At 35.0% G+C, this 15,333-nt stretch overlaps 3 protein-coding genes across 4 annotated transcripts in view; 2 read left to right on the top strand and 1 right to left on the bottom strand.

Annotated features, from left to right (window-relative positions):
• The window catches only part of LOC111053142 (zinc finger protein 883), a 62,202-nt gene extending 56,973 nt beyond the window's left edge, over positions 1–5,229 (top strand). For both annotated transcript variants that reach the window (XM_039432434.1, XM_039432433.1), the window contains 2 exons: positions 2,535–2,597; positions 2,922–5,229. In XM_039432434.1, coding sequence (XP_039288368.1) covers positions 2,535–2,597; positions 2,922–3,635 — 777 coding nt within the window. In that variant the 3' untranslated portion in view covers positions 3,636–5,229. The remainder of the gene's footprint in view (positions 1–2,534; positions 2,598–2,921) is intronic.
• Positions 4,502–15,333, bottom strand: part of LOC111053039 (protein obstructor-E) — a 33,739-nt gene continuing 22,907 nt past the window's right edge. The window contains exons 2-5 of the mRNA XM_039432436.1: positions 14,528–14,767; positions 9,017–9,211; positions 8,167–8,371; positions 4,502–7,124 (exon numbers count right to left, since the gene is read on the bottom strand). Coding sequence (XP_039288370.1) covers positions 6,659–7,124; positions 8,167–8,371; positions 9,017–9,211; positions 14,528–14,767 — 1,106 coding nt within the window. The 3' untranslated portion in view covers positions 4,502–6,658. The remainder of the gene's footprint in view (positions 7,125–8,166; positions 8,372–9,016; positions 9,212–14,527; positions 14,768–15,333) is intronic.
• LOC120352351 (uncharacterized protein K02A2.6-like) lies at positions 9,205–12,566 on the top strand. The gene is made up of 2 exons (XM_039432435.1): positions 9,205–9,629; positions 10,740–12,566. Exons 1-2 carry the CDS (start codon positions 9,598–9,600, stop codon positions 12,109–12,111), a joined length of 1,404 nt encoding a protein of 467 aa, XP_039288369.1. The 5' UTR covers positions 9,205–9,597; the 3' UTR covers positions 12,112–12,566.

Below are 15,333 nucleotides of genomic sequence, written 5' to 3'. Positions count from 1 at the left end.
GGACCGTGCCTTGGTTGATTTCATGGGAAGCATCTACAACAACGTAAATAATGGATTCAATGTGAATGCACTGTTCTTGGATAAAAGAAAGGCGTTCGATACTGTGGAACATACACTTCTTTTGGAAAAATTAGAGCGTTCTGAGGTGAGGGGTGTAGCGTTGCTGTGGTTTAGTTCGTTTTTAAAGGATAGAACCCAATGTACGAAAGTAAATAATACACATAGCCCTTTTCTAACAGTCAACACAGGATTACCACAGGGCTCAGTGCTCTCAGCCTTACTATTTATTATCTTTGTGAATGATCTGTGTGATGCTAAATTGAATGAGAAAATTTTTTGCTATGCAGATGATATAGTACTAGTTAGTTCGGGCAATTCATGGGAGGATTTGTTCAGCAAAATAAATGAGGATTGTAAGCTCCTCCAGAACTGGTATCTCAGAAACAGATTGGCAATAAATGTTGAAAAAACTCAATTCAATTTCTCTCTACGTACACCTAAAATTCTACCTCAACCAATAATTTTTCATTTAAATATTTGTAGATATGATTTTCCATGCCAATGTCCCCCAATAGAGCAAGTAGATGTCATTAAATATCTTGGAATCTTTATTAATTCATCTCTTAAATGGAACACCCACATAGCAACCTTGCAGAAAAATATTAACAGAGACCTATGTAAATGTTATCACTTAAGAGACCTGTGTAATTCAAAAATCCTCCGCACCTTATATTTTGCTCTAATAAATTCTAAATTAGAATATGGCATTGTATGCTGGGGTGGAGCAGCGAAAGTACATTTCAGTCCACTCCAAAAATTACAGAAGCACTTTATTAGGATAATACTTTTCAAAAATCGGAGAGAGCCTTCGTTTCCTTTGTTCCAATCACTGGGTATTTTCCCACTTCGGCATTTATTTGCTTTTAAAGTTTTAAGAATTTTCTTTTTGCGTAGTGGTAATGATGGGTTTTTTAGACCCTGCTTTTCTGAAAGACGAAGAGAGGATTCCATCTCACGACTACTTAGAATAAACTTCAGTTTTTTGCGAAATCATTTGTTCATCTAGGTACGAAACTGTATAACATTATACCTAATGATGGCAGAAGAAAAACCTCCCTTACAAATTTCACGAAAATTATAAAACCTTGGTTGTTTCAACAACATAATTTAGACTTTTTACTTCAAGTTTTATCTTAACTTGTCAGATTGTAGTTTTAACCCCATTGTAATCTCTTCATGAATATATTAGTGCTTCATAAATTTTCTGAATTGTATTTTGAACTGTTTTCTATGTTTCTGAATTTTTTAGTTTTGTTATTCGACATTAAATTTTCAACTCTAAATTTTGACTCTTAGTTTCGTTCTCTGTAAATAGTATTTTTCTTATAAAATTATTATCATTGTACCGCAATGGCCGCAGATAATAATTGTTATTTATTTTATTTAGCAACTCTCACCTCTATATTATGAAATTTATATATAGAATGAATGTAAACTGGCAGCGTCTATGAAAAATTGCTGCTAGTATAATTCTGAAACTATTATTGTATTTAAATGTTGTATTACTCAAAGGCAGAATAAAGTTCATTTTCATTTTCATCATTATTCATTCTTTCGATGCATTGTTGTATGAGTTATATGCCCTGAAACTGCAAAAAGATGTTTGAAAACCTGTGTTTTTTTTAAATTCACACTTCCAATTAATTTTTTTTATGTTTACCTCCTTACTACCTTTAACAGAACTGCAGGGTCAAAAATTGTCTTTTAAACTTTTCCCCCTTGCTATTTGAAATGTATGTGTTACATGTATTTTCGAATTCAAATTTATGAAACAATACTGCTCCATACAGTATTCAGTGGAAGCCCAGTACCTCGAGTGACCAAGATAAACACCCTCTATTTTCAAATGAACTTATTTTCTTGAATATTTCTTGTGCACTTTAAATGAAGGAATCCAACCTGTTGAATGTTCCCTAAATCTAGATGAATATGGGTGGAATGGAAGGTTGAATTGAAAGTCAGATTTTTTACTAATTATTTTTTATCTTATGGTTGTTAACTTCATGGTTGTTCATCTTACATTGAAGGTTTCTCTTGGTAGATTAGATAAATGGGTTTGGTGCATATTACAGTTTGTTACTGCACAGTGTCATATGAACATTATACTTGAATACTTTACAAAATTGAGTACTATTATTAATAACATAATCATTTGATAGCACCGATTGTAAATGAGAATTGAAAATTGAGTTGATCCACTGAAAGGCAATACAGACACACAGACGTATGCCGACAGAAGGGCAAAAATGAAACATCTGCATGCAGACATGAGCAGAAATATGCAGACAGACATATGGATGCGTTGCAACATTCGAACACCTGGGTAGGGATTTCACCTTTTTCTGTCTGCAAACGTACATCTATTGTGTGTGCGCACCTGTTCAGTGGATGTGTAATGGCAGCTGTGATGATCATTTTTTTGGTTTTGAAAATGAAATGATATTTTCATTTATAATTGCTTTATTTACTTTCAGGATCCAGCAACTATGGCAAGTGCGATCATGGATGACACATCTCAAGATATAGATGATATCAAGGTAAGAATTATATTGTTTATAACCTGTTCGTAGAATCAACACAGTTACAAAGCTTCGAATTCAATAAATAATAACTCACCATAATACAATGCCATTATCTTAACTTTATTATTCAAACTCTCTCCAATACATGAGGTACCGTATATCCCTGTTATACCTATTATTCACCATTACCATAATTGTGAATTTTTATCAATAAATGATAAGGTAATAAGAAATATGTAAAGTTATTAATTTTACTGATTTATTTTTATTGCACATAACTTTATTTTCAGCGTTTACTTAGCAATAATTATTTTATTCTATTTTGATTGGTTTGTTTAGGTTGAAGGTGACGAGGAGGAGGAGGAGGAGGACACAAACGTGAAACTATCGGAAGGCGAAACGGAGGATATGGTGATCAGCGTCGACCCTTTCCACGTGGAAAGCGACGCAGGGCGTCCCGACGCAGGCCAGCTACTGTTCTCCTGCGGCATCTGCCACAAACGCTTCTCTGACAAAACCTACCTTAGGAAACACCGGCTGATCCACTCTGAAGAGAAGTGTCACACTTGCAGCACGTGCCACAAATCGTTCTACCGCAGGCGAGAGCTTGTACGTCACGAGGCGGTCCACACTGGCTTCAAACCGTTCCCGTGTGCCGTTTGCCAGAAGACGTTCGCTCGACGCGACAAACTGGCACGTCACCAGAAGACACACTACGAGTGTGCCACGTGCCACCAACGCTTCGCTCAGTTGCACAAACTCGTCGAACACGAACTGGTGCACAACACCAACATACAAAATGTGTCAGTGACACCGATATCGTCGCAGCGCTCTTTCCGCTGCAGCCTGTGTCCGGCCGCCTACAGCCGCAACGATAACCTCAGCAAACATATGCGCGCGCACCGCTCTGAGCAGCGCAAGTCGATGCTGAAAGCCAACAGCGAAGCACTGAAGAAGAATCCGGTCGACTATTTGACACAGATGAACCCCGAGCTGAAGATCACCATCCGCACCGCCAAGTCGGCCAAACCTGCCAGGCCAGTCAAGCACTGAGCACTGAGCACTCAGCAACCAACCATCTAGTCAATTTATTATCTAGGTCAAATTATTACCAGTTTAGTCTCGAGTTTTTTGTATCTATTGGCGGTTTAAAATCAAAATTTATTCTTTAGTAGTTTTTATCGATAATCGGATAATTTGAGTTGTGCTCAGTTTAAAACGCTTTATAGCCAAATTAACACTGATTTTTGAAATAGCAAGTAATTATATTATTATTTTTTAAACTTGAAATAAAAAATAGAGGAGTACTTCTAGATTGAAAACCCTTTATTGTAGAATTATTGCCATTTCATACTAGTGAATAATAGTTTTCAAAGTTTTGCCTTTTTTCAAGTTTTACGCTTAGTTCAATTATTTCAGATAACCCATTCTAGTCAATTTTCAACCAATTTGTTCTAGTTTTAATCTTGAAAAATAATAGAATCTCTTCGTTTCAATATCAATAGCGTGAAAATCCGGTGTAGACAAATTGTGTCCAGTATTAGATCGGAATCGCGGTCCTATTTGAGGCGAACGCACACACACAGTATCAGACAGTCATCTTCAGACAGACAAAGGAAAAAATCCTCTCCAGGTGTTGAGATGTAGATAAATTTCATTTTTATCAAATTCTGACCCGGTTGTCTATTTAATTGAACTGCGGTCAAGTGAAATCATCACACTGTGGTTCATTGCTTGTCGTGGCATTGATTCCCTTTAATGGGGTCACTTGAAGGCAGAATATCAAGTGGAGTGCAGCTGTCAGTTGAATTCGAATTCCTTCCTTCAAATAATTTCCTCCAATAAATCAGTACTGACCAGCAGTCTATTATCTGTCTTACAATTGTAGTTACTTGTTGTCTAGTTTGAATTAAATTTTCCTAGTACTCTTTTATTTTTACGTTCCTGTCACACTACATTGTATTGTGTTAGTGATTCAGCACCACTTATATTCATAACTCAAACAAAAATGAATTTCAACTTTCTGATAGATATAGATTATTCTTAAACTTTATTCACAACACTACTACATTTTTCCTTTTATTTGAACCATTTGTGTGTATATTGTAGGTACATTTTTAATAACTGTTACAGCTCCAATAATTATTAAACGATTGAAACTACTTATCCTGAAAAATCTCAATAACATTCTTGTTTAATTCATTAATATTCTTGTATTAAGATCACTTATCACTTATTGTTGGGTTTTTTTTGTTCATCTACCACGTAGTCACATTTTTTGTAATTGCTATTACTAGTTAAAATGTATTTATAAATAACATACAGAGTGCATTCTACAATAACTTATCTTCTGTTGGAATTGATTTCTATTTTAATTGTACAAATTTAACTTTTATCAAGCGCAATCAAATTATAATCAATTTTTTTTCAGTATCAATATTGTAATAGAATAACCCACAGATACAATAATAATTATAACGTAATATGATTATAATATGACCAATCGAAACATTAAATGTGATAGAATTCATAATAATTCGAAAATATCCTGATCCCTTTTTCTCTTCTCGTGGATGGATATTCAGGGTTATAAGTTATAGTGATTATTAATCCAATCTAGTCAAATTTATCTTATTTCTCTAGCTAATATTTATGATAATCATTAGTAATTATTACTATTTACAAATTGGAAGTGTAAATTAATTATTATAGATCAATAGTTTTCAGCAAACTCAAATGCAAGCAGCACAAATTTTGAATTGGCCAGACAAATGTTTGTCTGTTGCATATAGACTACAACAAATAATGTATTGCACAAAAACCAAATACAAAATATACAATAATATTTTATCAATTTCAATTTATTGGTGCTTCAAGTAAGTCAAACCCGTGAAATTTTATCAAATTACTGTTATGGTGGTCTGGGAACAAAATATTGTTCTAGTAGTAAGTAAAGCTCTGAGACATTTGTCACAAAATTCCTTTCCTGATTAATTTTCCTCCAATATTCACAAAATTTACAAAACTATCGCATATGAAGCCGATTTATCCAATTTTGGTCAAGTAACTTATTATATCAGTTCAACAGATTATTTATTGTAATTGCTGAAACTGCATGTAGGCTATGTCTTTCATAAACTTAAAATATTAAATTCTCTCATATAAAGAATTTCTATTTCAATTTAAACAACTACCATGAGAGGCCTGTATATATGTCACCATGAAGTCTCGAGTTTTTACAGTTTCTTTTTTAGATAAAATAAATTTCAATATTCCAAATAATTAGGTAGTCTATCTGATTGTATTTTGATCAAATATATATTCCGTATTGCCTCCACATTCAAGTTTGTATTTTAGTATTCCAGATCTTGAAAATTATGCAATAATAATTCATAGAACAATTTTGTCATCAGATTTCACAATAAATAATAATAAATGGCATTTCTTCATAATATTTTTTTCATTCTGAATATTCAGGTATAATCCTCATTCGTAAACGGTTCATTTCAACTATATCATAAAATATAATAATGCCTTTATTTCAGAGTTCATGCAATCACTACTGTATTATTGATATCAATCTTGCTAATTCTCGTCCATATATTCAGGCTATTTATTTTGCTTTTTAAATAGGCTATAGATGACTTTAATGATCTATAATGTAATAGAGAATTTTGTTTAAAGGAAATGAGACAATTTGTCTAAGGATAAATTTTAACTGGCTGGAGATAACCATATAAATGCAGTAGGCCTACTTTAAAACGAAGACGTTAAGTAAATTCTAGGTGATTGATTATGTTGTATCTTGGAATGAGCATGAAAACCACCATCACTCAAAAATAGATGGACTACTCTACGGTATTACAACTACAGTATTACTGGCATTGGATGAGTGTTACTCATAATATGTGCCATATCTTAACCGGAAATCCCCATTGGATGGCATTCTGTAATTGAATTAACATGTTTTCAATAATTACAGAAACGTTATGGCATTGTATAACCTAAATTTCAGTAGAATTAATCTCAAATTGAGTTTTGAGAATCAAAAAACATATTTTGAAGGATATTGTCAATCAATTACGACGCAGGTTATTATCGAAAGTATTGCCGGAGAACAGGTTGAACCTCTGCGGGCCTCCTAGTGTCAGCAGACCATCGAAATTTCTGAACTGCGCCTGACTGTCGGCCCTCTGCGACTGCGCGTGGGCGTGGCCATGCTGGGCACGCAGTTGTAAAGAAGAAGGCGAGGGCGCATTGAATCGTTGCCGGCGACTGAACTGCTGTTGAGGTGCCGCTCCAAATCCAGAGCTCTGTCCGAATACAGGGTTCTGTCTGAATCCTGACCCAAATCCGGAACTCTGTCCGAATCCTGAAGATCCTGATCCGAATCCAGAATTCTGGCCAAAACCAGAAGACTGTCCAAATCCGGCATTTTGTCCGAAACTCTGTGTCGGACTGAATGTTGGTGTTGGTGCAATAATCGGCTTTGGACTGAATCCTGGGGAACCGAAGGAAGTCTGGCGACCGCCTGTAGCACCACTGCAAATCGAGAGCAAATGTTGAAAATTCCGAAGTTTCAATTTAATTTTTGATAATGTTTGCAAATGTTTTAGAAAATAGATGAATAAAACTGTTTTATACATATTTTTCAAAACAACTGTAAACAATACTTGATTGCGTTTTACTTCAATAATTTAATATTATCTTGCATCCTATCTTCATTCCCTGGGATTATGAGTGTTTTATTTCTTGGCCTGCATAAGAAATAAAATCAAACTTAATTTTAATATTTTTTTATTTCTTAATTATTATTATACTTATTATTTTTCTATTCTTCGAATTTGTATCAAACTCATTATCATTATTTTATTCTTAAGCTTATCTTTTTCTATTGTAAGTTAATTATTTCATTTTGTGATTGCTTGGGTTGTCTATGGAACTCTCCTCTATCTATGGAACGCAGACAATTAGTCTTTGTTGAGGAATTCCGTAATATTGAGTTTGTTTCTTGTTTCACTGTTAAGTGAAATACTTGAAGGAAATATAAATCATTTGAATTTTGACAGCGTTTGAATTACTTTCTTCTGGCGTTCCAGCATTTGTTGCTTATGAGAAAATTTCATATGAGTCGTCTCAATCCAGATAGTTGATAGAATGAATAAATATTTATCATTTACAAAGTGTTTGTTACTTATAACTTTAAATGCAGAGGAATTCGTTTGGAAACTGGAAAATGGTGGAAGCATTTTATTATTATACTTATATTCCTATTATCAGATTAGTATCATTATAGAAAAAAGGTAGCATAATCGTATATGCTATCTAGAGAAAATGCTGCTATTTGCTTATGCTATTAAAGAGAAAAGGCATAGGTAATCTTATGCTATCTTTTCTCTATGAGATTATGCTTAAAACACTTTTACAGCAAGGTATTGAGAATTTTAGTGAATATATTTTATACAAACTAATGCTGAATGACTACGGTTATCATAATGATTTAGCAAACTTTTCAATAACCAATTAGCAAATTTGATGCTATATGAATACAGTAATGGCCAATTTTCAACTTGGAGAAACTTACCAGCCAGTAACATTTTCCAAGCCATCACAGGAATTGATGAGGTCGTTGAAAGCTTGTCCCTCTCCACAGCTGAAAAGCCGAGGACGGCCATTGATGCAGAGAAAATACTTTTGGCAATTGGACGGACTCCTGAAGTACTGGTAGCCGTCCGTATTAAACAGAGAGTTGTCTTGACCAACGTTCGGACACGTGAATCCGAGGAAAGCTGAAACACCCACGAATTATTTATATTGTATTTTGAAAATAAATCTTTATGAGTGAATTTTAATTTTTTCAGCAGTGAGATTTTTGCAAAAAAAGTCAAGTGCGCATAGAATTATGAGAATCATGACTGTAGTAGTTTTGGATTGGAAAAATACCAAATCAATATAGGTAGCCTACTGTGTATTATTTTTCAATGTAATTACTATAGGCCCACACTAAATATTGTGAATCTCTACTAGACTATTACTGAAGGGCTCAAACTAAAAACCTTACAGTTGAGATGATTGTTTATTAACAATATTATTGTTATTGTTGACTGGGTAGGGTGGATTCCATTTGTTGCGGATCGACAGCGATTATTATTATCATGCTAGTTGATTGATAAAAAACTATCAAAGCTCTCCAAGATATCATCAAACAAGAAATTAAATAAAATATTTTCAATAGGCTAATTACGCTGAATTATTAAGGCCCGGTTGCACAAAATCCGGTTAAATTTTAACCGTGATTGATTTTACGAGAGCCAATCAGAGAAGGACTTTTTGATAAGACTGCTTCTCTCATTGATTCTCGTGAAATTAATCACGATTAAAATTTAGCCGGTTTGAATAGTTCTATTGTGAAGCTATAATATAATGACACTGACCCTCAGCATTGCATGTATCTACTTGATCGGGCCAATCGCAGCGCAGAGATCGCTCGTTGAAGGCCAGTCCCTCGGGGCAGTCGAATATGTGACCGACTCCATTTGAGCAGCTCTTGAATTTGCCACAGTTGTTGGCATCTCCCTCTCTGTAGTAGCCAAACTGATGCGGACAATCTGCTGTCGGTTGAGCTGGCTCTAAAAAATGATCAATTGAAATAATTTGAGCAATAAATTTAGTGTATGGTAACTGTTATGATAGTGACATTGGAACATTTAAACTACCGTACCTAATATTGCTGATGTTAATATTGTTTCAAATAAGAATATTTCTGTACAATTCAATGATCTTTCAAAATAATATGAAGATTTATTTTCACCAGGAATTGGAAAGCTGAAAGATACTGTGGAATCACTTCATTTGAAACCAGATGCTGTACCACAATACTTCAAGGCCAGAAAGGTACCTCTAGCACTCCAAGTCGCTTATGAGAGGGAGTTAGAAAGTCTAGAATCACTTCAAGTCATCTCCAAGATTTCCTGTTCAGAATGGGCAACACCAACTGTTCCAATTGTCAAGTCAGATGGCTCCATTCGACTGTGTGGCGACTATAAGGTAACAGTAAACAAACATCTTATAGTGGATGACTACCCAATTCCTAATTTTGAAGACATTATTTCTAAAATGGCCAACAACAAATATTTTTCGACATTTTATGTTCGTCAGGCATACAGCATACTTGAACATAGCAGTTGATGATGAATCTGCAAAGATATTAACAATCAACACTTCTAGAGGTCTATATAAAGTAAACCGCCTAATGTATGGAATAGCTTCAGCACCAGAAAAATGGCAAAAACGAATAGATGCTAGCTATTTTTGGTAAATTTTCATATCTTTCTGTATTTTTCGATGATATCAGTATCGCTTCACCGTATGTTGAAACACATCTGAAGCATGTTCAGGAGTTCTTCAAGACTTGTCGTAAAAATGGTCTTCGTCTCAACAAGGAAAAATGTAAGATAATGAAAACTGAGATTACTTACCTTACCTTGGTCATAGAATCGATAAATATGTCCTTCACAAAACCGAAAGTAAAACACAAGCTATTCTTGATGCCAAACCACCTTCAAATCTTCAAGAATTGAGATCCTTCTTGGGTTTAGTAAATTACTATGGACGCTTCATTCCCTTCTCTGCCGAGTTACTACACAAGCTCTACAATCTTCTGAAGAAAGACGTTGAATTTCAATGGACCAAAGATCTTCAAATACAATTTGATTTGGTAAAACAAGAATTGGCTTCTCCTCGTGTTTTAGCACATTTTGACCCAAATAAACCTTTGATTCTAGCAGCAGACGCTTCTTCACATGGAATTGGTGCTGTATTATCACATGTGTTTCCTGATGGATCTGAACGTCCTATTATCTATGCATCTCGGACTTTGAATGTACATGAGAAGAAATATCCACAGATAGAAAAAGAAGCATTGTCTATTGTGTGGGGAATAAAGAAATTCTTTCATTATGTCTATGGACGGCAGTTTATTCTACAGACAGATCACAAGCCTCTCACACATATCTTCAATCCAGCAAAGGCTCTTTCAACTATGACTGTCACTCGATTGGGTCATTATGCGGTATTTCTATGGGGTTTTGATTATCACATCACTTATCGTTCTACCAATCATCACTCAAATGCAGATTATTTTTCTCGTGCTTCCAGCATGTCTACAACCAACATCATAGATGAACCTGAGGTGGTCCAGTGCAACCAGCTTGGTGAATTTCCAGTATCTGCCACTGACATAGCCAGGGAAACTATGTCAGATCCCGCTTCTAAGGATCTCTACTATTCGATTGTACAGGGAAACCTGAAGAATTCTGAGGAATACACTATTCAGGATGGGTGTATTCTCCGAGGCAATCGCATATACATTCCTTCTACACTTCGCAAGTTGATACTTCATGAATTACATGATGGTCATCTGGGCACTCAGAAGATGAAGTCTGTGGCCCGCTCGTATGTCTTCTGGGATAACATCGACAGAGACATCTCCAACATAACTCAAGCATGTCCTGCATGTATTCGCTATTCAAAATCACCGGATAGAGTGATACATAAGTGGCTTCCACCAGATGCTCCATGGCAACGTATTCATGTGGACCATGCTGGCCCATTTTTCAACAAATACTTTCTCATCTTAGTGGATGCATATTCCAAGTGGATCGAGGTCTTCTTTGTTCCGAATCTATCTTCTACAAGCAATATTCCTTTCTTCCGAGAAACATTTGCTCGTTTTGGAATGCCTTCTGTACTTGTTTCTGACAACCACAGCTGTTTCACCTCAGCTGAATTCCAGACATTTCTGAAAGGAAATGGTATTCGACATATGGCAACTCCAGTGAAACATCCAGCTTCGAATGGACAAGTTGAACGGTATGTTCAGACGCTCAAGGCTGCAATTCGAAAAGCACTCTTTGGCAAGCCTTCTCGAGACATTCATCAGGCTCTTCAAATTTTCCTTCTCAGCTACAGAAAAGCACCTCATTGCCGTACAGGCACTTCACCGGCTCAAGTGATGTTTGGACGTGACATACGATCTCGTCTCGATTTCATGAAAAACGTAATACCTCCAGCTGACAAACCAGATTTGCAACTACGAATTGGCGATACAGTTGTTTTCCGTGACCATACAACAGCTGACCGTACATGGAACACAGGCTCTATCATTTCTTTTGATGGCAGTGCTATTGCTCTCATCCAGACACATTATGGAATCATGAGACGGCATATGGATCAAATAAGGAAAATTTCACATGGCTTCCAAGATGATGATGATGCAACACTAGATTTTCAAGATCAATTCAATGTTCCTGCACCTGTGACGACTCCTGCACCTGTGATGACTTCTCCTACTGTACCACAGGCCCCTGAGCAACTTGATTTTTCTACACCGGATTTGACTTCACCTGAATTGACACCTACTTCTATTCCACCGGATTTGACTACCAATATCCCTGATTTACGCCTTCCTGAATCGGTTCCAGTTCTGCCCGATTTGGATCTGGGATCCGCTAGGCCTCGACGACATTGACGGCCTCCACAGCGCTTTTCTCCTACTCCGTAAATTTCTTTGATGGGGGAGGTGTTATGATAGTGACATTGGAACATTTAAACTTACCGCCATAGCTGGCAACACAGTGGCAACACTGAATGAGAGAACTTGAAGATTTATTACAATTATTAACATTTATTCACAATTACATTTATTTACATTATTTACAATCTATAAATACAAAGACAATTAATTCAAACACTGATTTCAATTCTATACATATTGCTAAAATTAATTACAATCAGTGTGAACTGGACTTGTTCTTCTCTGCTTCTCAACTTCTCTTGTTCATGGTTAACTTCAGCCTAAATTGTTCTGTTCTATTACATATTGTATTATGTGCTTATAATAATTCATGTTCCCGAATAAAATTTCTTTCACTTCAATATTCGTTGTTTCTTCAACACAACAGTAACTACCTAATAATGCGATCAGTTGACTGCAGTGAGGACAACGTTAATTTCTTTCATGTACAATGAATATTATCTTCAAAATAATATTATCAGTTGAAAATATTAATGTGCATATTGGTTTAATTGTTATTGATTTTGTTAAATTTAGTTATTGATAATTATTTATTAATAATTGAAGATTTGTTTGTAATTATTACAATGACAGTATTTTATCAACCTATTATTAGTGTTACTATCCTTATTGTCTGTCATTCGACAAAGCAGATAGCGCTACCGGTATCCTTTTCTAGCTTCGCAACGTTGTCAGATCGTTTCTCAACAATGTAGAAATATAATTAATCAACAGAATATTAATTTATTATGAACAGAATCTATTATGAAAATCTATGAATATATTTACTTGACAAATAAAATAAGATTGATTATTTTTAACAAGAAAAAAACATACCGTATCAGTTATACCGGAATCAGCTATTTATACAGTATGTCTTTTATAGAAGGCAGTGGGAAGGCAGAAAATCGGCTACACTGCTCCGCTATCTTTCTTCTTATTTAATAACGTGGTCCTCATTATAGAACAAGTCTATTCGACCTATGCATTTTGTGAATTAATTAATTACGGGCCATTACAGCAAACAGTTAAATTTATAAACCTATTTTACATTTTCAAGTCTATTCGACTTGAAACTTATTGTTTTTCATTGTTATGATACAAACAATGACATATGTCATGATGGCATTATACATTTTTAGGGCATTTCAAGTTCAAAGCAGTACAAACCGTAGGCCAATTACAGCCCTGGTCATTTAGCTTCGCTTATTGTCGGCGGAGGGCCACTAGACTATACAATTTGAGCCCAGTCAATGAAGACATTGATGCGCGCAACAAATTAGGGCAAAGCTGAATTTATTTTGTAATGTAGCAGTATCTATACGGTAGTACATAGCCTAGTGCCGAAGAGTCCCCATCATCGTTACTCCGTTAGCTCAAGTCTAAGATTTCAATAAATTCATCCTTCCTCCAGAGTCAAGCCATTTTTCAATCAAACGGAGACAAATAGATGAAGACAAATTTGAGACTACCAGGGCTCATACAGGATAAAATTCCCTTTAATTCTCTACCAATAACTTTTTTATTGCATTAATCTCTAGTTAGTAAGTAATAATTTGACAGATAAAAAATGTGAAAATAAAAATTTCTCTCTTTTCAATTGCGTTTAACTTTTCAATTGAGTCAATATTCTTGGTGAAATTCATTGGAGCTTGAAGAGGAGCAATTTTTCTACAGACTACATAACCAAAATATATCGTCCAGTTTAGATCACAAGAGGACAATAATGTATACGTATATGTATATTATGTAATGTATATGTATACATGTATAGGCTACATATGCTAGTCCCGGCCAGAGAGGCATAGTTCATGTGCGCAGCGAATGCTGCTGATTTTCCTGTATGCTATATTATCAGGTAATTTCGCTACATTGAAGTATAATTGATTGATAAACTCTTAATATTATTCATCATCCTACTAAATCATCAAATTCAATGAGCATGTGATACACTGTAATCGGCATTGAAGAGTGCCAGCATCGGAAATTATTGCGGCTGTGTTTGATAATGCACAATTTTACTTATATGGATCCCATTTTGGAAGTATTCAGGATGTGAAATTTTTTATTAAGCCTGTCTGTAGAGAAATTTCTCCTCTTTAAGCTCCAATAGATTTCATCAAGAATCGACTAACCATCGAAAAGTGACACGCAATTGAAAAGAGAGAAATTTTAATTTTCCCATTATGTTTATGTAATTTTACAACATTTAGAACCAGAAAAATAGATATTAACTTGAATAAATAATTCTCCTACTATCTTAATTTTCACAATAAATTAATGTTGTTTTCTGAGTGAATTGTTGCATGATCATTCGTATTTTCATATCTCAGTACCAAACAAGTTAATTCAAATTTGTTGCTTCACTTACGCACTCCAGTTCTGCCCTCACAGTCGACCTCAGCAGGATACTGGCAAGGGTAGCTAAAAAATCGGGCCTTTGAGTTAAATAGGAGACCATCAGGACACAACTTTTGTTGGCCTATTCCCTCTTCACATTCTATGTAGGCATCACATTGTGAAGGAACCGTAAAGCGCCCATTTCTCTCTGGACATCCCACGGCTCCTGTCGGTCTGGGGCTTGGCCCTGGCTGTTGGAATTGACCTTTCACTGAGGATAAAAATAAAATTCCAATCAAGTGACAATTCGGCTTTCAATACAGCAATTAATTCAATATTGAATGAGAATAAAGTTATAATATTCAATAATAAATAGACGACCAAAATGTAGAAATGTATTAATAACAATACATTATAGTGGGTATGAGACATGCAGAAGCGATACATATTAATAAAAATGCAGAGGATCTGCAATTCAATAACTATAGTACCCTTCAAAATTCATGGTTTCTAACTCCAGTTGAAGCTTCACATGTAGAAGAAATTATATCTAAATTGAAAAATAAGGCTAGTCCTGGGACAGATAACATATACAACTTTACTTTGAAACAAATTGCTCAGTATATAGCGGCGCCTCTAGCTGATATTATAAATAGAATTTTTGTAACAGGGACGTTCCCTGATCATTTTTAAGTTGCAAAGCTGAAACCGATATTTAAGGGGGGTGACAAAACTAAACCCAGTAACTATACAGACCAATCAGCCTTTTAAGCAATTTAGCTAAAATAGTTGAAAAGCTAATTAAACAAAGATTAATTAACTTCTTAGACAAATACA

This window comes from Nilaparvata lugens, chromosome 7 (assembly GCF_014356525.2).
Source record: "Nilaparvata lugens isolate BPH chromosome 7, ASM1435652v1, whole genome shotgun sequence".
Classification (NCBI taxonomy): Eukaryota; Metazoa; Arthropoda; class Insecta; order Hemiptera; family Delphacidae; genus Nilaparvata; species Nilaparvata lugens.
This window is presented reverse-complemented; position numbering and strand designations above follow the sequence as displayed.

Excerpts from the sequence above, each read along its gene's own strand:
- LOC120352351 (XM_039432435.1), top strand. The coding sequence starts at position 9,598 with ATGGCTCCATTCGACTGTGTGGCGACTATAAG. Across the intron at positions 9,630-10,739 it reads GACTGTGTGGCGACTATAAG|CATGTCTACAACCAACATCA; the intron begins GTAACAGTAAAC and ends TCGTGCTTCCAG.